This window comes from Corvus brachyrhynchos, unplaced genomic scaffold (genome assembly GCF_000691975.1).
Source record: "Corvus brachyrhynchos isolate BGI_N302 unplaced genomic scaffold, ASM69197v1 scaffold62, whole genome shotgun sequence".
NCBI classification, from domain to species: Eukaryota; Metazoa; Chordata; class Aves; order Passeriformes; family Corvidae; genus Corvus; species Corvus brachyrhynchos.
Genome location: NW_008236629.1, coordinates 2,977,802 through 3,000,235, shown reverse-complemented (window position 1 = coordinate 3,000,235; position 22,434 = coordinate 2,977,802). Strand labels below are relative to the sequence as shown.

The following is a 22,434-nucleotide window of genomic DNA, read 5'->3' as shown; positions in this document are numbered from 1 at the left end:
TTGGACAGACAGAGGTTTCTATGGAGTTGTCACAATTACCTGTGATTTATATGAAATGTTACCAAGTTTTATTTTCTTTAAATTTATTTACAGTCATGTAAACCACACCAGTGGTTTTATTTATATGCAAATGTTGCGGCTTCTCTAACAAATTTTAGGTTCGTGTTGGAAAAAACACTGAAAGTTAGTATCTGACAGGACTTCACAGCCTGAGTTTAAAAATTAAAACTGTAACACTCCCTAATTCCTTGGATTCATGAAAGTGATGATATGCAAGTAACTTTGCTAGTAAAACTTTCAATATCAGAAGTTTTGTGAATCAACCTTCCCAGAAAGGACCTCATCTTGGATGAACTGGAGATCTTGCCACCTGTCCTGTGTCTGAGCCCAAGGATGAGGTGGCCTCGTGCCTTAGTGTGAGAGGGAACCATCAAACTGTGTCAGACAGTGTGACAGGAGCTAACTGCTCACCAGGAAAATGCCTGGGCTCCCGTTTAGAGCTGGGGCTTGTTTCTTGATCTTGGTGACAGCAATTACACCTCAGAATCTATTATGAACTGAAGCATGAAGCAGAGATGATTTAAAAAGGAACTGTTCTTGTCACTGAGTTGCACTCATGTACTATTGCTGTAGAGCAGTGGTCCATTCACAACGGAATTGTTGCAGTACAAGAAATTTAATAATGCATGAAGCTCTCTGGCATATAGATTCTGAACATTCTAGTGTATCAGGAGTACAAACAAAAAAAAGAACAACATACTGGTTTTAAATCTTCACCAGAAGTTGAAATGCTTTGGGCAGAAGAAGAGTTAAAATTTTGCTTTTCTTGAAGTCTGCAGTACGTGCAATTTTGGTAGCAATTTTTATTTTCAATATTCTTTTGAAATACACAGTATTTCAGGGGTCCAGATGAGCAGCAGTCAAATGCTATTGCTTGAACTGCTCTCTGCATGTTTTTTTCCCAGTCAAAAAGAGCCCGGCGTTTCTAGACGTGAACACAGGACCCTTCATCAGGACCAGCAGCTTTGCCGATGAGCTTGACCTGGAGGGTGAGACACTGCTGACCCCAATAACTCACATCTCACAGTAAGTCCAGGCTGTTGACCTGTGCATTTGTTGACTTAGACAAGAGAAGGCAGTTCAGGTGGGAGGAGCTGATAGGGCTCAAATATCTCAGATATTTGCGTCAAACGCTTTTCACCTTGAGGTTGCTGTATCCTGTTTGAGTGCCAGTAAATCTTCGTGCTGACCTAAAGGCAAGTTCACTTGGCTGGGACACAAGGCTTTAGTTTTTAGCTCACATCTCTGGGCAGCTGGTGGCTGATAGCCTCAAGATTTTTACGTGGAGAGACAGTGTGTGGGAGTACTTGCCTGGTGAGAGTTCCATCACTCCCTCCAACATTTTCCAGTGGAATAGCTGCAAAGTGCAAATTTTAAATGATACTTGGTCTCTCCATTTCAGCAGCACCTTCTCTAATGGTCAAATTATGTTCTACATTGGAAGAAAAGTTCTGTTTGATCATTATTATTGCTTTGTTGTATATTAAAAAAATTACCTGAAATAGGCCTGAAGGTTTGTGAGGGTTTGTTTTTTTTTTTGGGTATTTTGCCTTCTGAAAGGTTTTCCACTTGTCTTTTATGCTAAAATGTTATCTTCAGGTTCTCAGGTTATTCAAAAAAAAATGAGAGTTGCAGCAGATTTTTCTTTAAATGCCTTTAAAAACAAATCTTCCGTCATTGTTTAATTCAAAATCCTGAAAAATGTTTATTTGCCATAGTAGATGTGTGCCAGTATATCCTCTAGCAGAGGAATGAAACAATTTAATCTCCTCTAAAAACCTGAGGATTTCTGCAGTGAAACCACAGATAAAAATTCTTGGCATGCTTGTATTTCTGAGGTATAAAACATGCAGAAATGCCTGCTGCCAATTTCCAGGCCTTCCTCCTATACAATATAATTTGCAGAGAAGCACAAACATTCTTTTTAGAGCCGTTTTGGAAGGGCATTTATTGAAGGAAAAAAAAAAAAGGTTTGTGTGGAGTCTTCCCTCTTCCCAAACAAAGGTATTTACATTTTCATCTGGTTCACCAACGTGTACGTCTGTCTGTAGGCAGAGGATTTAGGAGACTTGTATTCTGGAAGATTTCTTAGTGGAACAAGCAGGAGGAGGAAGTAATGAATTTCCTCAAGCCTTAGAAAAGAACAATGGAGCAACAAAACCAGATCTAGATGTTTTCTCTATGTAGCTTTTTAAAAAAAACTTTATTTTGCCTCAACATTGCAAGGTTTTTTTGTTTGTTTTTTTTTTTAATAAGCTTGCGTGCTAAGTGTTTCCATTATTCTTTCTGGGTTTGGGAATTGTTTAGTTATTTGTTATTGATACATTTCACAAGTCACTCTATTATCTCTTAGTCCAATTTGTGTAGCAACTGAGATTTATTTTTTTTCCATTAACTATTGGTGGGAGACCTTAGAATATAAGTAGTGTGTTTCAGATGAAGACCTTTACCAAATGAACACTCTAGGCTTTTAGTAACTTATATAGTTCTCTTTTACTCCCTTAATTTTTGGTTGTAACCTTGTTGAAATTTCCCTGGATTGCTCTAAGTCACGAGTGATGGGGTGGTACAAAATGTGTCCCCCGTGGCTTGAACTGAGTCTCTGCTAGGGTGGAAGAAAATGGAATTCATTGGTTCTTTTAAGACTTTAGGTTTAGATTCAAAACTGAGTAAATTGGATTAAATGTAAAACTGGATAAAATATTAATTTAAATGTGTGTCTTTGAAACATGGGTACCCAAAATGTATTCCTGAGAACTGTTCACTTGGAAGTGCATTTACTTTTATGCAGTTAATTAAAAGGCCTTAAACAGTGTCAGATCAGCCTATAGATATAAGGGTTTGGCAAAAAGTTAGTGAAAATACTGTGTTTTGTGATGTCAGTTGGATTATCGATATTCCTGGATGCTGAAGACCAGTACATTTCCCTGAGTTATTCAGACAAATGCTTCATTTCAAAGTCCTAGGGAACAAATATTTATGAGCTAGTTACAGATGTTACTGGGACTTGCCTGTTACACATGTGGGCATAGAATTTAGGGTCAAATTTAGGATTGCACTTCAGATAACAGCTCTGTGTGCAAAGCCACATAATAAGTTTCTGTTTAATAAGTGGCTGCTCATTTCAGGTCCATGTCTGTATGTGTTTTTAATTCAGGCTTGAAAGTTATGCTGTGCCTGAGAAAACCTAAGATGAATTAGTTTGTTCTGATGTGCCCAGTTGTGAAGCATTTTATTTCCTTAAAGCCATCACATATAAAAAATATGATCACTCCAGATTTCTTGATGAGGAAATAAGCAACCATGCAAAGTCTAAACCCAAGTACTTAACAAAATTATAGCACCAGCTATATATAGTGTAGACTAGTCAAATTAAGTGCGAATATATCTAGTTTCAGGTCTTAAAAGCAATACATACTCTATCAGAGAAACAGAAACATGAAGACATTTTCAGAATTGGAAGCATAATGGAAAACACTTGACCTGAGGATGCATGGATTTGGGATTCGTGGAACTATTTCCTGGCCAGTTACATATTTGTTGCAACACGTGCATTAACTTATCCATCAGAAAGGTGACTCCAGAATAAACACTAATTTTTGGAAGTCATGAATACATGAGTAAATTTTACACAGTTAAGTTGAGACATACAACTAGAAAGTGGCTTTTAGTTGACAGTATGAGAAATACTTCCTTTTGACAGATAGTATAAATATGTCAGAAGAGTGGGGTACCTGCTGTGGTACTGAAAAGCAAACACTTGGCATCCTTGCAGTTTAAAAACCAGTGAGGCTGTTCTTTTACCTCACTTGTCCTGGAAAGTAAATGACAACTTTCAACCCTTGTGATAAAGGGCTTAAGGCTTCTAGGCCTAAAGTCTCAGAGTCCTGCTTGTTTATGCAAAAATTTGTTCTCTTTCGGTAAATGTAGGTGCATATTCTCACTTAGTTTAATAGGACTGGTTCTGTGTCCAATAATAAAAATGCAGCTGTGAGGGTTTTTTTGTGGACATATGTCTGACTCTATTTAAAATCTATAAATGATGAAATAAATGTTGTATTTAATGTAGCCCTACTTCTGTGGAGTTGCTAATGGGAAATCTTTCATTAAGAAAGATTACTGTATCAGTTGACCACTATCAGCACCCCTTTGAGGAAACAAAAATAATAATTAAAGGACATTAAGGCCTGATGTTCAAACAGGACAACCTGTAAAATGATCTGTAACAGTTTAAAGAATGCAGTATGCAGTGTGTTGTTTGTGATAGAACTTGTCCCTTCAGTTTAATGCTTGCTGTGGTCTGTTGTGTTGTAAAAGTGAAATAGAAAACTGGACTGCAGCAATACCACCCCTTTCCTCTGGACTTCTCACTGGTTTATTTCTCTCTAATCTGTGTGTTCCCAGATTGTCTCCTGTTCCCTCTTTCACTGTGTTGGCTCTTTTGTTTTATTTGCATTTTAAAGCAGTGGAAAATCGATGCTACTTGTGGCTGAGCCTCAGTTACCAAGAGGCTCTTGCCCTCTGTTTGTGTAATTGCTTAATTTCAGCATTAGTATGGATCTAGCTGACTGCATGTATTTCTGGGTGTAAGCACCAGCTAACATGGCATACTTGTGATCCTGTTATTGTCTGTAGCAAAATAACAATAATTCTTGATGTCTTAATGACTCTTCCCCAGATGTTTCATGTACCTCATAACTGGGGTGATGAAAATGCATTTAACTAGTTAAGCATTGGGTTTGTCTATATACATATAGAATAATTGCTTTCCTGCAGTGACATACTGATGTGCTCTTAGATTTTATACAGTGAGCTTATGCTTAAAGAAAAGCTTTGCATTAAAAACGAAAAGCAGTTCCCTTTGTTATTAAGTGTATTTCCATACTGAAAAAATTCTGTGTCATGACATCAGCTTCATTTTCACTACTCTCTCCATCAACATCTTGAATGTGGAACAGAGCCTTTTAGAGATTGTATTAGGAGTAAGAGGGAGACTCCAGTGGTGGAGGTGTTTTTAAAAATAAACCCTTGTTAAACAGCATAATAGATGTAATAATTAAGCAAGCATATTAAGGGCTTTTTAATAATTTCCAGATCAAGAGGACATGATAACAGTTGGATGTTTCTGAATGGTTGAAATGGATGCTTTTGATCACTTTGAAATATTTGAAATAAAGTGTGCTTGTAAACACTGAGTGCAGTGTCCATGGTGCTGCAGTTACCACTGGCTTTTGTAGGAAATGATGTTTCCTTTGTCTTTACTTTTATATTTTTACGAAGTGTTCTGTGTTTTAATTACCAGTATATAGTTTGTTGGCAAGAGATACAAGCACATTGCCTAGAACAAACAGTGCTGTGTTTGTCTTATAACTGTCTCTTTTCTTTTGGATTATCAGTGAGTGGAATCCCTATTTGCTTTGATTTGCTAGCTCATATTGTAAAAGAGTCCTGCTTTTATCTTCTTCTATACCAAAATGATCCTCTGAAGTCTGAGCAAATATTTCAGTTTTGCTCTCAAATGGGCCAGATGGAAGAGCTGACTTCTGCTGTCACAAGAATTCCCTCTGAAATGCTGTTAACAACACTTAAACCATGACTTCCATGGGGTCCATTTTATCATTAATGACAGGGCACGTTAGAAGAACAGCAGTGCTAGCAGCTATGTAAGAACATGCTTGAGTTAAGACCAGAGCTTAATGTTCAGTCATTGCTGGTTACTGTCACGTGCCATTATTCCAGTCATTTACTTGACTTGCAACAGGAAAGGCTTCAGTGCTTGCTGTACACTGGGCAGCATCCTCTTTCATTCAGCATATTTCAGTGTGTCATCAAGCTCCCTTAGGAATTCTGCTTACAGTCTGCTGATTTAATTGTTTACTGAAAAGGAAAGGACTGTTTCCCTCAGTTATTCCCGTTGGCATGGAATAGCATTATTAAATCCTCTGGTTTTGTTACAAATTTACAATAAACTTTGCCATAGAAATTGACCTAGAACTCTGGATGTATCAGGAATCTGATTGTTTCATCTATTCAGCTGCAGGGAGACACTTAAGGATATGAGATGTCCCTAAATCTGGTTTAACAAGAAGTCAGAAAAGTTCCTTTTTCAGCCAAAGACTCCAGAATCATTGTAAATCAAGCCACTCTAATGATTTCAGTGTCATGATCGCATTCTGATTTCTTGTTGCTGGGTGTATGGGAGAGCAAAAGAGCTGTGGCAGTCCAGCCCTAAAAATGGCTAACCTCTTGTATGAGCAGTGATGAATGCAGTATAGTCATCAGGGAGGACTCAAAGCATCTCTGATGTGAGAAATTATTAGTCTGCTGTTAGTCCCAGTTGTAGAGGGCTGCAGAGCTTGTCCTGCAACTCAAGAGCTGGGGTAGCTGCAGTAGAGCAGGACATCAGCAAACTTCTCTCTTAAATGTTGAAAGGCAAATGGATATTTTAGTGTGTTCATCGTGGTTTATAAGAACTTTATTTCTGGCTTATGAATATTGATGCTATCTAGGGGTACTGCCAAAATTAGCTATGGCATATCCACTGTAGCAACGAGCTAATAGCTTGGATGTGTGGATTAAAAATCCGTATAAACTCTTCCCTGCACCTGGAAAGTACCGTAGCAACTGCTGTGCTGAGACAAATGTGACATTGCCAGGTGCTGTTGCATCTGGATATATTTATTCTGCCATCCTATGGCTCACCTGGAAGCCCTTTGAGCTGGGGACTGTTCGTGTTCGTATGATACCGAATAGGTGGGATCCCAGCACACACAGTGTTCCTGTGTTCTGCATGCAATGTCCACGGCAGAGCTGGCCAAAGTGGACTGACTGTCTTCGTAGTACAGGCAGTTGTGTACAATATTTATTTTTATCTGTGGATTAACCTGAGATGTTCTGAAGACTTGGGCAGTTCTTCATGGTGTCTTATTTCACCCTCGATGCTGTAGTAACTGAGCAGCTTCTGACAGTGCAGTGAGTGGTGTGGTGAACATCTGTCCCATGTGGTTACTTGCCTCTTTTATCTCAGGGAGAAGTTCTTGTGTACTGTGGTGGGTGGTTGCTTTTTTCATAGATTAGATAGAGTGTGCAGTTTATGTCTATAGCTCTGAAGACCAGAAGGGATAATTAGATTCCCTTTGATCCTGTAAAAGGCTGTAGCGCTCCATCAAGCTGCAGCATTACTGTGTTCTGTTCTTAATATGAGCAAAATCACAATCAAAGGATTGTATCAAAGAATTAACAAGATGAAAAAAATTCAGGCAGGAACCTAGAGTTTGCAATTTCACATTTCCTCTTTTTATTATGTTAACTTTCTATCTATTTTTTTTTATTGAAGAGGGGAGTGCTGTCATATACTGGTGCTGCTATTTGGCAGAAGTCAGTACTGGACAAATACCTTCTGTGTTAGAGGTTGCAAACCTGCATGAAATAATACTCTCATGCTCTTTTCTCCCTTGCTGCAAATTGTCACTGATGTACTCAAGTGCAGTGCAAAATTACTGTTTGGCTATTTTATGATACTGACATGGTATAAAAGTAATGTGTTGACTTTTTCTGGTGTACAAAACGTCTAGGCAGAAGCTAAGATAGCTGAGCTATTTCTTTTGTGTTGCAGATGAACGTTGCATTCCTTGGTCTCCAAGTGCTGGTTTACATCTTGATTGATGTTAAGTAATTAAACCAGACTCCAGCTGCTTAGTGATTCAGAAGTACAGGGCTCCTATGTTGTGAAAACAACAAGCAACTCCCCACTTACTAACTTTTATCATTGTTTACTTTGGGCATCATGCAGAATGATAAGTGCAAAACCTTTCTTTTATTTTAATTTTTATTGGATGGGAGAGACAATTAAAATATCCCACTTTTTTCTATTATTAAAGAAGGTTAAATTTATCATCATCTTGAGTTAATTCCAGAATTAAAATTCAAGGCATAAATAAATATTTTCTGTTATGAGGATGGAGAATGGCTTTACTTTTTGTTTAGATATGTTGGATACACCAAAAGAAGTTAAAAACTTGATTAATTTATAATGTGTGCACTTTTGTTGGGAGTTATTTTATCCAATAAACAGGATATGCTTAATTCTTTTTAGTGTTTAGGTTATGCAGAAAGTAATAGTTTTTTACTAATAGGGTAACAAAGTGACAAAGTTGTGAAATTTAGTATTTGTAAGTACCATTTAGATTGGAATACTCCAAAATCTATGGGCAGCACTATGCCCACAGATGCTGCAGAGACTGTGCTAAATCTGTGTAGCAAACACACCTGGATTCAACATCACCGCTTTCCAGCAGGAGTCAGCCTGGTATCAGCATGAGGTTTTAGGAATGCCTGTCAAGGTCAGTGTGTGCCAGCCAAGAGGCATAGCTGACCACTGAGTTTTATTCCATGTGCAGATACAAACTAGTAAATGAGCAGTTTTAGCAAAATTATTATTCTGATACTGGTCAAAACGTTAGTGTTTGTAAAAACAAACAAAAAAATTCTTTAGTGAGACGATGGCTGTGGATGTGAGTGTCGTCACAAATATCAGTGTCTGTGCTTGGGGCAGAGTTGGAAACCAACACTGCCTAACAAGGAAATAGTTCATCTAATGGATTTTTGACCTAATCATCTAGTTCCAGGCTCAGCTATCAAGTCCAGGCATGGAACATTATGGTATTTAAAGCCAATAGCACATGTGATCTTTGTGCTTTAATACTTGGATCACTAATTTTAATAAGGTCTTGTTAGAGCATCTTTTTTCATAAAGTGCACTTTGTTGGAAAAATGGACATCAACAGCTTGTTTAAATATTGCTGAATAGTGCACCAGAACTGCAATGCTAAAAGAAAATACCTTTCTGTAAAGTGTTAATGCACAGGGAAACAATTCCAAGAGGTGTAAATGGGTTAGTTTACCTGGCATAATACTATAATTGTACAGGAAATTGCATGATGTACATTCTGTGGGTGTAAGTGACCTGAAAATTGCTTTATTATCAATATGTTTTTCTTATTAACTTCATTTCACAGTATTTTACAAAGAAATTGTTGCAGGCTTTTTTCATAAGCAAATGCTGCTCCCAGTATGACCAGTGCCCAGTTCAGACTAAATGTAGCATTTTCCTCTTGCTGTGTTTCTCTGGAAATTCTGTTACAACACTGACACATTAAAGACTTTTCTTCTGCAGCTGCTGTTTCTGATCACTATTGATGATTTTTTCAAAAGCTAAAAACATGGCCAAGTGTGATTAACACTCTACTGATGTAGCAAAGCTTGCTGCAATGGAAGGTTTTGGTTTAAACGTTTGCCAGATCCATAGCAGACGTGTAAAGTGGGGATCTCTCTGCGTCATCCTGGATGCTGGATGTGTGAAATGCAGCGTTGCATGGCCTTGGCACTTGCCCTGGATAGAGAGCCCATAGGAGATCATGGAACTGTTGACTGAAATTTGTTTTCATGTGACTTCAAGGATTGACTATAGTTGTGATTTCACTCAGGGTCCCGGGGGCTTTTTGTAATCCCCATGTGTAGAACTATATGTTTTGTTTTACTTCCAGCAGGAAGTTCAGCTGAGAGAAGCTTAAAGTATTTTCACTGTCTTGCAGACAAAATACCTTAAATATCTTAGACTAGTTGTCAGCCTGTTAGCAAACTAAAGCTAAGCACTGACCTATTGCCCGTGGTTGTGTTTTGGTCTGTGTTTTTCTCGGGTTCCTGTATCCCACTCAGTTCTGTGGTTACTGAGTGCTTTTTGGGATAAAAATAAATGCAGAAGCTTGTCATCACTACGGCCAGTTGCTCCTCTATGTCTGTCTTTCCCAAGGAAAATGGATGTGTTTGTGTTCATTTTCTCCCCTTTTTCTCCACAGGTAAAATGCAGAGTATAGTGTCAAAAGAGAAATGCATCAGAAAGTGGTAACTGTTGTTGTTTGTCTGTCTTTGTGCCCTTTTTGGTCAGGGGCCTGTCCCACAGCCAAGCCCCATCTCCTGTGCAGCCAAGAGTCACTGTACAGAGATGCGGCTGTTCCTGAAAAGGGGAGTTGTTGAGAGTGGTGTGGCTCCCAGGGACTAGATCTTTCAGGAATTTTGGGACCCTAAAAATTGCAGCCTTGGAAACAGAGGCAGAGAATGTTCAGTGTGACACAATGTCCTGCAGAGAGCTGGTGAAGTGAGCAGAGCACAGCAGAAATGTAACATTCATTACGAGTCGTGGTTAGTGAGAGGTTGTGAAGCTGCATTTTGTAGCTGCAGTGATTTTTTTAGAGATGGCACTTTCAAGGAGGCCAATTCCATAATCCAGTCTGTGTATGGAAAACACCAGGTGATGGCAGAAATGTTTTGTGGTCATTCCAGAACAAATATGAAGGGCAGTGAACAGAAAGCTGGATCTTGCATTACTTGAAATTACTTGTGTGTCTGTGTCCGACAGTAAGTTCACTTTGTTGAAACCTTTAATATGTACGTAGTGAAAAGTGCTTGAACTGTCCTCATGACTTGATTTTTTTCCCATGTAGTGCAGCTTTTAATTGAAAAATCAGTTAAGCCCTTGTATCTATTTTTTTCCTAATCAATACTTATTTAGGCACTGTCTATAATTTGAGAACAGCTCATAGATACCAAAGTCATACCAGAGCTGACACCAGTATGTATGTAGTTAGATTTTTTTTTTAATAAATGCAAACAAACAAATTGTGAACCAACAACTTTATTTTTTTAAAGGAGATTATTTTATTAAAGAAATTCTGGTATTTAAAAAATAGTTCTTCATTTCTATTTGATGATAGAACCCCAAAATATCACAATATTCCTTTGTACAGTGTGAAAGAAAAAGTATCTATTTTGTCTTTCCACCCTATACTCTTTGCTGTTTTTAAATTGGGCAACATTTAATGGTTCTTGTTATTATCCATTGCATAGAATAAGTAAGTAATGCAGCAGGAACAGGAAGTCAGGTACCAAATTAAACAGATGTTACAAAACTTCATCCATGTTCTAACTGTGATAAATACACTAAAAAGCTGAAATGGCAGTCATTATTCTTGTTTTTTTAATTTCTTAGTACTTCACACTTTTTAAGCTTTGTGAGAAAATGTCTTTATTTTGAAGGAAAGGTAAAGATTTGCATGTGTGCTTTGTCCTAGAGGATTTGCACTGTGGTTGGTGTATATGGAGCCTATGCCAGGAACCGGAAGGTAGAAGACAAGAAATAGCTGTGTTTGAGTCCTAAATTGGCTGCTGGGATAATAAATAATGGGGGGATGCAACCACAGTATTTATTCTTCAGTGAATTTAGAAAGTGTTCTCAGTCCATGTGCTTTTTATTTTAGAAACCTAACCCAGTCTTGCCTATGTAAAAATTTCAGATGCTAATTTTGAATTTTGTGAGGGTTTTGTGGGTGGTTAGTTTTTTGGTTTGGTTTTTTTTTCAGACCACCCACATGGGGGCACCTGCCAGGGTTTTTGGGGTACTTCCTCTACTCGGCAGGGCTCTGAGGTTTTCTGTAAGTGTATGTGCTGGGTCTCATCCATTCATCATTATTACATCTTAATGTAGGTTTCAGGTTTGCTAAATTATGTTAAATCACTTCCATATTGAAACACATGAATAATTTTAAATGACCGTGTGCTGCGAACAGCAGGATCAGATTATTAGAGCTCTTAATTGTTTCTGTCTTTTTGTCTGAAAGCTTTGCTTTCAGGCTTTTGCTGTGAGTTATGAACTGGCAAATAATCTATACTATAGGCATTGCAGTATTACCACCAATGGCACATCTGAGACGGGGTACAACTAGGAACTCTTTCTCTGAGGGAAGCACAGTTTAAAGGTATGAACTTCTTACAAAAACAGTTCAATATAAATCATACCTAATGGATATGTAGTCAGTATAGTTTGCAGATCCCCTGAGAGAAGAATGTTTAAATATTTAAAAATATTTGGATGGCAGGAGTCTCTTGTTTGTTAGTAACTTTTTTTATGCATGCAAGGTGTCTCTGTGTCAGCAAGATCTAAGGGTAACAACAGCAGCAAAAAAGAGAGGAAGGGAGGAAAGGATAAAAACAAGCCAAGAGTCTGAAATCTGAGAATATTCACATCTGAATTGCAAGTTTTGAGTTCAGTTCCTACCTGATTAGGCAAGGCATTTGTGTAGACTGCAGAATATATAAAACAGGCAGTGGAGAAAGGAGATTGATAGCTCTACAGAGTTACACTTTGATGGAGAAAACATTCAAAGTGCACATGGCAGTAGTGACAGGTCTGGTACAGAGACTGAAAGAAGAGGAGGAAAGAGTTTTGATAGTAGGAAAACAAAATGAGTCAGAAAGCTGTACCTTAGTTCCTGGGTTACCCTTAACCCATCTGTGCTTCCTCTGGTCAGCTGACTGAAATGCTGGAGCACTACTAATGCTGGAATGAATTGGGTTTGGGGAGGGTTGGAGAGGAAGGGTGCAAGTCTTGGGGATGCTGTGGGAGAATGAGAGAGGAGGAAAGAGAGTAATTGAAGGATGTAAGGTTCGGTGAACAGGAATAGCCATATCTATCAGCAGCGACAGAAGGAGGAAATGAGCTGAGGATATGGGAGAAAAGTTGGCTGATCTTGGTGATACCACTGGATATGTTTATGTTTGGAATGTGATGCCTTTAATTCTGTTGGCAAATTGGTTTATTTCAGACTAAATCATTACAGTTTGCTTGATGGCTGCTTCTTTTTCTGATACTACATCTGTGATGCTGCATTCAAGACACCTTTGTGCTCCTCTAGGAACTATGTGGATGTATGTTCAGAAGTAGTAAGTCCCAGGAAATTAACTTTGCCATGTCTTAGCTCCTAGGTTTCTATCCAGATAATCTGAAAAGTAAATGTTTATCCTGTGTATGTCTGTGTCCCCACTTGGACCTCTGAGGTCCTTTGGGAGTTTTCCCGTGGTAGTACAGTTTGTTACACATGTTAAACCCAGGCTTCTGTGTTCAGAGCTGTCAGTGAGTCACACTGGGTATCTGACCCAGCGAGCTCAGTCCTGCTATTTGACTTCATGTAATTGATTTCGTAACTGAACTACAGGGCCACCAAGGTAATTAGAGGGATGGAGCACCTCTTCTATGAGGAAAGACTGAGAGAACTGGGATTATTCACCCTGGAAAATAAAAGGCTTTGGGGTCACCTAATTGCAGCCTTCCAACACCTGAAGAGAGCCTACAGGAAAGATGGAGAGAGACTTTTTACAAGGATATGTAGTGACAGGATGGGGCAATGGCTTCAAATTGAAAGAGGAGAGATTTAGATCAGATACTAGGAAGAAATTCTTTACTGTGAGGGTGCTGAGGCACTGGCACAGGTTGCCCAGAGAAGCTGTGGGTGCCCCATCCCTGGCAGTGTTCAAGGCCAGGTTGGATGGGGCTCTCTGAGTAATCTGGTCTAGTGAAAGGTGTCCCTGTCTGTGGCAAGGCTTTGGAAATAGATGACCTTTAAGATCCCTTCAACCCAGGTCATTCTGTGAAAAAAGAGACTGCATAAGGAAAACACCCTTTGAGAGGAAAAAAGCTGTTTTCTTTTTTTTTTCTTTTTTTATAACCTTATGTTGTTAATAAACCTGACAGTGATTTAAGATCCTATCACTTTGGAATTGTGCACTGCTCTTTTCCAAAATTGCTTTCTATCATCCCTACCTTACATTTTGTTTTGTCATAGTTTCAAGAACTGTAGGGCTCTAGTTTCGTACTCAATAAACTAGATTAGTGAGTTTTTAGTGGGGTTTTTTTTCATATCAAGACAAGAGATATAAGTTAGAGATGTGAGAAGTCACCCTTCTAATGGGAGGGGATCTAGTTCGGCACAAGGGGGCAGTCATGTTATATACGAAATTTTCCCTACTTTGGAGTTACTCAACTATGGGTTAATAGGCAATTGGGTGACTAAATTAGCATTGTAGGGTGGCATGAGTGAAGTCTTACATTTCAACAGGTTTCACTGATTCCCCAAATAGAGTGTTTGCCAGAATTTAGGAAAGATTTACTTGTAATCCTTATTTTGAAGGGGAAAAAAATCTAAGTGTGTATGATAAACTGTTTCAGTCTTAAAGGTTAAAAATACTTATCTATGTATGTATGTGATAATGTCAGTGTTAGATGAGATGACTGCAGTACTTTCCACACTTGTCTCACCTACAGACATCTCACTCAAGTGTTAATATCACCTCAGGATTGTGGAATAAGAGGAAATCTAAACATAACATACCTTTTAAAAACTCTAGATACAAAGGATTTTAGTTAGAAAGTGTGCTTGGTTTAAAAGTTGCTGATCTCTGAGAGATTGAGTAGGAGATGATTCCAAATTTGTTTTGGACATGAGATGGGATAGTTCTCAGGAAGCTTTATTTCCCTCCTTCTAATGCCTGCTGCTTGCACTCCTAACAGCCAGTTGGGTGATGTTCAATAAAATTACTGAAGATTCAGTACAATTACTGTGATCAGGGCTTCTTGGGAAGCATTAAAACTTAAAGTTGGCCAGATAAGTGATAGTGTTTTCCCTCAGTGACTCTGCTTTGTGTTTGAATGATCCAACTACTCCCAGTAGGAATTTGAAACTGTTTGATTTGCCTTGCAGGTGAAGTTGCATGAGCACAGGGCTCCAGAATTATAGTTTTAAAGTGATTTTATTCCTAATCTGTCATGACACATTATGAGCAAGTCTTGCAGCATAGGTCTTGAGCACAGCTTTGCACACAAGTTTCAAACACAGGTCCATGGTGAGAATAGGTCTCAGAAGAGAATGCAGGGTGGAAAAGAAATTAACAACTTAACATGTTATCTAACTCTTAAGTTTGGAATCTGTTTTCTGTTAAGAGAGAACACATATTTAAAAGCTGATAGACCTTTAGTATTCTGCTGCTGAACAAGGTTACCTATAGCATTCTGTCACTTTAGCATGTCAGAATCTCCCTGGTTTCTGGAAACTATTAAAAGAAAAAGGAAAAACCCTTGAAAGATGAGGCAAAATATTATAAATAGCGATGGAACCACGGAGTCCTCAACTGGATATAAACAGGGTGTAAGTGACTCAGAGGGGTGATAATCCTGAAGTTTATGTTGCCATCTCCTAGTGTGTCTCACTTGAGGTCATTATTGTAGAAAGTGGGCTTTTCCTTGGAAAATTATGGTACTTGGGAAGTTGCATTTTTTAATGTTTCCTTATCATGGCTCATAGCATTTTGCTATATATTTTTTGGGGGGCTGAATATTAGTTTCATCAGATATTACATACTTTGCTGCCATGAAAGAATAAAAAGAATCAGATTATTTGTCCTTCATGAATTCCCTTATTTTAACTTCCTTCGTTAGGTTGGATCAACAAGAAAAAATTGGGTAGATGTGCATACGCTGCTGCATTGGGTTATGTGATCCTGTTGTCTCCATGTCGCCCATCCCCAGATGACTTTTGACCTTGTTGTCTGGCCTTACCTTAATTTCATAGGAGTTAAGTCTAAATGATACTCAATTTCATTAACTAAGCAGTTGTGTAGGAGAGAAGGAAGAGGGAAAGCTCACAGGTGGTTCCTCCACTGAAGTGAAAGTCTTACAACCCACAGAGGGATCTAAACAACGAGGTTTTGTAAATTCTCCTGTGCATAAAACTATTTCTTTCACTAGAGAGAGGATGAGATGTTATCGAAGTTGAGAGCTGGGAAATGCCTATAATTTAATGAAGTGAAGCCCTACATAAGTAAAGATGCCAGTATACTCCATGTGAGCAATGAAATTGTGAGGGAGATGGCTGTGACAGGCTGCTTTCTCAACTGTGTTTGCACTTCTTGTGGGAAGCCAGTATCTTTACAGCAATTGAATGACTGACTCCAGGAGACAACCCCTGTCCTCCTGGTAATTTTTCTGTTCTTCTTGACAGGTAGGTTCAGATTGATTTCATCTGACAGTTTGATGGACGTTTCAATTCAGGGAATGAATACTTCACTCTCACTCAAGGCCAAACTAGTGAGATTACACTAACCTTGAACTAGGTATTTCCACTTGAGCATCTGTCTGCTTCCAATGTGAAATCATGTATATTCTACTCCAGATAATAGAGGGGAAAAGTACATATAACAGCTCTGTTTGGGCCAGATGGGGAGAAAGGTACTGCAGCAGTTCTTTGACAATGTAAGGCTTAAAGCATCAGTTGAAGTAATTAATTTTTCTGACAGCAGTCAGTATGTTTTACTTATCTCCATTAAAGGACAAAACAAGTGAGGAGTACATGAGGTCTGAACAATTTTTTTTTCTTGAAATTACATCTGATAAGAATTTTGTAGTAGTCCATCACTGACTCTTCTCCAATACTTGTTCCTCTACGCTGTTGCATCTGAGCTCTGGTTTTGATGCATTCATGAGAGGGAAAGTGCTGCTGCCTTATGGGCACGGAAGTAAGCTGCAGAGTGTGCTAATCAGTCTTGGTTTATTAAAGGTAGGTGAAGATGTTCTTAGGAACCTTTCTGTAAGATTGTTAAACTACCTTTTTTATCAAATGGAAATAGTTAAAGGTTTTTTCATCAGCTTGTCTTGGGACTTGACAAATCCATGGATAAATTGGTGGCTGGATTAATTTGTCCTTTTGTCCCTTTTTCTCACCAGAAAGACAAAGTATATAATATCATAATCTGTCTTGTATTTTTAAAAATAATCTACATCCACCTTTTTCTCTTGTAAATTTTTGCTATAGGATAAAAGTTGCCAATAGCTGAAGGATGAGAATCAAAGTGGTAGCATGTATATTTTCAGAAGTTCAGTTTTAACTTGGGCAGAGGCTCATTTATAATCCCCATTGGACAATGCATTTGTTCTCTTCGACAGCTGAATAAGGGGAAAAGACATGTTGAAAAATGTGTTCCTGTCCTCTCTTTCTGTGTGCTTTTCTCTACATCTGTGCTTAGCAGAATCCCTGAGGGTATCCTGGATTGTATTTACCAGGAAGAAAGAATACCTGATTAGACTAGCATTACTCCTCCTGATTATGGTGTCATCAATTAACTTATATGACTCAAAAGTGAAGCTTGCCAGTCATTTTAAAGCTCTGGATAATGGAACTCAGGAAGTTTGTTCCTACGGCAAATTTCTTTAACCTTTGTTTAAAATAGTATAAAATAACTTCCTTTAATTGGGGAAATATACTGTTGGCAAAAGGCAAGGGCAAAATATAACTCTTTAAACATTAGGAAACATGAGTCCATCGTATCTGACAAGTTAGAACTGGTTTCTCCACACATCCAATAGTAGACAAATGGCATCAGTGTAATAATTAAAGCTTAATCCATGTAGTCATAAGCTATTATAAGTAATTGCGACTATTGCAGCCTAAGAGTTTTGCTTTTCTTATCTTTTAGAGTGGGTTTTTCTTTCCCTCCTTAAAGGAGGGGAAATGCCTCAGTGCTTTTGAAGGGCTGGTAGGACAGCTTGACAGTTATGTAAGCAGCTGTCTGCAGAAATTCATTAAATGTCTGATTGTGCATAGCCATGTCTGACCCTTGGTGTGCTCATGCTGAGCTTTCCCCCCGCCAGCTACCTTCTCGTCTCTGGCTGATATTGTGGATATTCATTTACAGGGATGCAGACTTCACTGGTCCTCCTCACAGGAAAGTATGCCATGATCCCTTTACCTTTGTAGGCAGGGGTTCACATTTTTCTGTGAAATTCAGAAGGAATTTGGTCTCTAAATGGTGTGGCTTCACAGAAGAATGAATATGGTCCCATACACGTATTTGCTTCTTGCTACTTTCCTGTTTGAGGCTCTTCCATTTTCTTAGGTGATGTTCTAAGAGATCCAGAAAGTGGGGGCTTTTTAATGCCCCGCTTTACCTGATTCTGTGTTTGAAAGTACTGGTGTTTACCTGGCAACTCCAACATAAAGGAAAGCTGTAGATTTTTAGTATTGCAAGGGGTGTTCAACCGCTGATATATATGGAATTGGTGACTTCACATCTTGTGCTTATTCTATTCTATGTTATATCCTTTATCCATTTCCTGTATTCAGATTTTTCATTTTTTCAACATCATAGTTCCATTTAGTTTTCTTCCTTAAATGAAATTTCATCAAGATTTCTAAAACAGATCTCACAGCTCATGCATTTCTTAACTGTACCTATGCTATGATGCCATTTATAGCCAAAAGAGGCTTAAGAATAATGTAGAGTTCCTCCTGGCTTCTGTTAAGATTGTGAACAGGTTTTTTTTGTGGTTTGTTTTGGGTTTCTTTTTCAAAAAAAATCCCCAAGCTTGGTTGTAGCTGAGAGGCTACAGGACTAAATCATGCCAAGGCTGGAGCCACTAGACTTAGTCAATATCCTAAAGGTATGCTACAATTGAAAGTTTTTGGGAAGCATTTTCTGAGACCAAGGTATGGTGGAACCAAAAGGGTGGTTCTAAGGTTGCAGAAAGCTGCCTGGCTGTTCTTTCTGCTTCTTCTGCCCTTGTAGCTGCACTGATAATTCCATTTATTGCTTCAACTGAGTATTGTATCATGCATTTTATTGGACAGCAATTCTGGTCTTGACCATCCCATGCTTCCCACAAAACACCAGACACTCTCAGCTGAGTTGGCAGTTAAGCCAAAGGAAGAATACACCGCTTTTGGGAGTAGCTGTCTTCTGAACATGTAGCCTCCCCAATTTAGGTAATTGGTTAAGCATGCACTTTGAGTGCTTTCTGAGTGTTAATGGCTTCAGTGGAGGTAACGTTCTGTTTAACATACAGCATGTGCTTGCATGTGTTGCTGAATCAGATCCAGCTGAATCCCTGTAAATGATCAGGGATTAGAACTGAGATTCTCCAATTCTCTTGTTTGGACTGTGTCTGCCAACTATGAGCCAGGTTGAGTAATCATAGCATTGCCAGCCTTGAAAGGTCATAAATTGTGAGTTAGGCCCTGCTGAATCACAACACTTAAGGAAATATCAGCATCTCTTTTTAACCATTTGTTTTCTTAGCCCTTTGGCTACACATAGTTTTAAGCCCTTCCATAAAGTTAGAAGTACACTTAAAATTTTGAAGGTGTTCCCACAAATCCCTGAAGGTTCAATCCTTCAAGTTTTTTCTTGAATCCTTTCTCTTGATCTGTATATAATCTTTCTATCTCACATAGCTCATGTTTTTGTTTACTTTTGTCACCCAGAGAGAGGATACCAGAGCAGCTGATGGCTTTGGAGAGGGAGGAGGGTTCTGGTGTCCTGGAGTATTCTCATCTATGCAAGAAACCTTTGTTATTTTACCAGTTAAAACAATTTTTACTATAACTTTGTGTCTGCTTTGGCTGGTAAATACCTAGAATTTTGAATCTGTAATGTTTGTGAGCTTATCTCATAAGAAATATGTCAAGAATCAGCAGTGGTTGTTTTATTGCCTGGGAAATTTGGGCAAAAGGCTTCCATTTTTGCGGTGGTGTAGCAGGAATTATGCAGCAGAAGTCAAGGGAAAAACCATCAGCTTGGCTGTTTGAGCTGGGATAAACTGGAGGACAACTGAGCCCAGAGCCTAGCAGACCCCTCAGCCTGGTCTAGTGAGGACGCTTTACCCTGACAGCGTGCAAGGCTGGGGGTGTGTGTATGGATAAATGTGTGTGTATGTTAATTTACAAACTCATTAATTCAAGTGAGCACTTCCCTTTTTCTACACCATTTATTCCTCTCTGCTTTTAAGGTGATTTGTGCTCCTTAATTACTCTTGTACTTTTGGCAGCTGAGGTGCCTTTTGTGCAGGGAAACCTGATTCTGTTTTCTATCTTATCTATGACTTGGTTTGCATTTTGTTAATATTATGAAGAGATTTTCTGCAGTGACCTATGCTGACCTCCTCCCCCCAGCATTTTATGTCTTTGAAATTTTCTGGCAATACCTATTTTATTTAATCTAGAAAAAACGTGTCCGCTAGGTTTGTCCTTCCTTTCTACTTGGCTGCAACAGGAGATGTATATTTTGCACTGCTGTCATGAATTGTGATTAATTTATTGATAATTTCTACTTAAAACCTCTGTGCCTTGCGTGCATGCTCACAAACACACTCGCTTAATTCTCTCTGGGAGGTATATAATGCTTTTCTGAAAGCCAGAGCAGAAGTGTTTGTGGAGTCGGCCCAAAGGTAGGCAGCGGGTAGCTTGTTTCCCGCCCAAATCCCGAGGTTTGCTCTGCATTCCAGTGCTGTGCCGTGTATTTGTCGTCCGAGCGCAGACACATGTTCAGTCTAGCAGCTCCTCTTTCAGCCAGTGTTTGAGCAGCGGTTAAAAGAAGATGCACTCATGTGGAAAATCCTGGCAGCAGGCACCCTGGATTGTGTTACAGCAGCTGTCCTCAATGGGAAGGCATTGATGTTTACAGTGTGTGTTTTTCCATGGAATTTTGTTTGTCTGCCGTATATATACAACACAGGCTATTCTTTTCTGTGATGTGTTTTTCAGTGCTTTATACACAGTGGTAATATTTATATATTAAAGGGGAATGCAGATGCAAGGCAGACATGGGCTTGAAAACATTCACAATTAAAACTGATATGTAGTAACTTAGATTAATCAGCATCTTTGAGACAGACAGAAAAAGGGGGGCAGTGAAAAGCCTTACTGATCTGAAACATGCAATCTTTCTTCAGCATAATATTGAAAAATCTTGGTAAGAACAGTAAATGCTTTTTTAAAGAACCTATTTGTCAGCAAATTAATTAGTAAATTCTTTTTAATTGAAAAGATTTTTTTTTCTTTTTTTTTGTGTGGAACCTCAAGGTGGTAGTGTAATCTGAATTGCAAATGGTTTAACTGACAGTAACAATGTTGGATGTCTTGATACAGGATGAATAACCCTCTTTGCATTCTTTTTCCGAAAATATAAATGTAATGTGGTATCACTTTTTCATAGATATTTTTAGTGGGTTTTTCGTTTCAGCACCTAGGCCGTAACTGGCACAAGTATAAGATGATGTCACTTCTGCCTCTGTCATACTTCCATTTATTTTTAGGGGAGGAAATATTTTCTGGATCTTTTTCACTTATTGAGGTCATGGAATCCTTAAGGTTGGAAAAGATTTCCAAGATCATTAAGTCCAACCTTAGACCAATTACTACTATGCCAACTAAACCATAGCACTAAGTGCCATGTACAGTCATTCCTTGAACACTTCCAGGGATGGTGACTCCAGCACTTCCCTGGGCGACCCATTCCAATGCTTAACCGTGCTTTCAGTGAAGAATTTCTTCCTGATGTCCAACCTGAACCTCCCCTGGCACAGCTTTGAGGCCATGTCCTCTTGCCCAGTCACCTGGTACCTGGGAGAAGAGGCCAGCACACACCTGGTTGTGCCCTCCTTTCAGGCAGTTTTAGAAAGTGATGAGATGAGGCCTGAGCCTCCTTTTCTCCAGGCTAAACATCCCCAGCTGCCTGAGCCACTCCTCATAGGACATTTTCTAGACCCTTCCCCTACTTCCATTGCCCTTCTCTGGACTTGCTCCAGCCCCTCAATGTCTTTCTTGCAGTGCGGGGCCCAAAACTGAGCACAGGATTCGAGGTGTGGCCTCAGCAGTGCTGAGTACATGTGGACAATCCCTGCCCTGGTGCTGCTGGCCACACGATTGCTGATCCAGGCCAGGATGCCCTTGGCCCTGTTGGCCACCTGGGCACTGCTGGCTCATGTTCAGCTGCTGTCACCAGCACCCCCAGCTCCTTTTGCCCTGGGCAGCTTCCCAGCCCCTCTGCCCCAGCCCGTAGCACTGCCTGGGGTGGTTGTGACCCAAGGACAGAACCAGTCACTTGGCCCTGTTGGACCTCACACCATCGGCCTCAGCCCGTGGATCCAGCCTGTCCAGATCCCTCTGCAGAGCCTTCCTGCCCTCCAGCAGATCAACACTCCCACCCAGGCTGGTGTGCCTGCAGACTGACTGAGGGGCTCCCAGCTTCTCCAGGAGAGTGCCATGGGAGACGTACCAAAGGCTTTACTGAAGTCCAGGTAGACAAGATCCACAGTGGGCCTTGCATTGTTTTCCAAAGCCATAGTTAAGCAAAATGCTTTGATGTGTTTGCTTAAAGTTAGGCAGCTGTTGGCTTGCATAGGATTTAAACCCTACCTTAAGTGGGATTTAGAGTATCAAATGATCTGTAGCTTATAGATAAGAAAACACTATTTTTTTTCCCCTGGGCTCACACCCATAACAAGCTGGATATGAATTAAGTCTAAAGCCATTTCCACATCTGTTTGACACCCTTGCATCATTCCAAGGCCTGTCTGTCCTAACAGCACCATTGTGCAATGCATTGAGGTGTATAAAATGAAGAGAGCAGCTCAAGACAGTCAGATCTTAATCTTTTTGGATACTTCATAATAAAAAGGAGCTGCATAATCCCTGTGTGAAATGAAATGAGCGTCGT

General features: G+C 39.4%; 1 protein-coding gene across 1 annotated transcript in view; it reads left to right on the top strand.

Annotated features, from left to right (window-relative positions):
- KCNQ1 (potassium voltage-gated channel subfamily Q member 1) overlaps positions 1-22,434 on the top strand; it is a 295,756-nt gene that overhangs the window by 61,361 nt on the left and 211,961 nt on the right. The window contains exon 13 of the mRNA XM_017726569.1: positions 966-1,086. Coding sequence (XP_017582058.1) covers positions 966-1,086 — 121 coding nt within the window. The remainder of the gene's footprint in view (positions 1-965; positions 1,087-22,434) is intronic.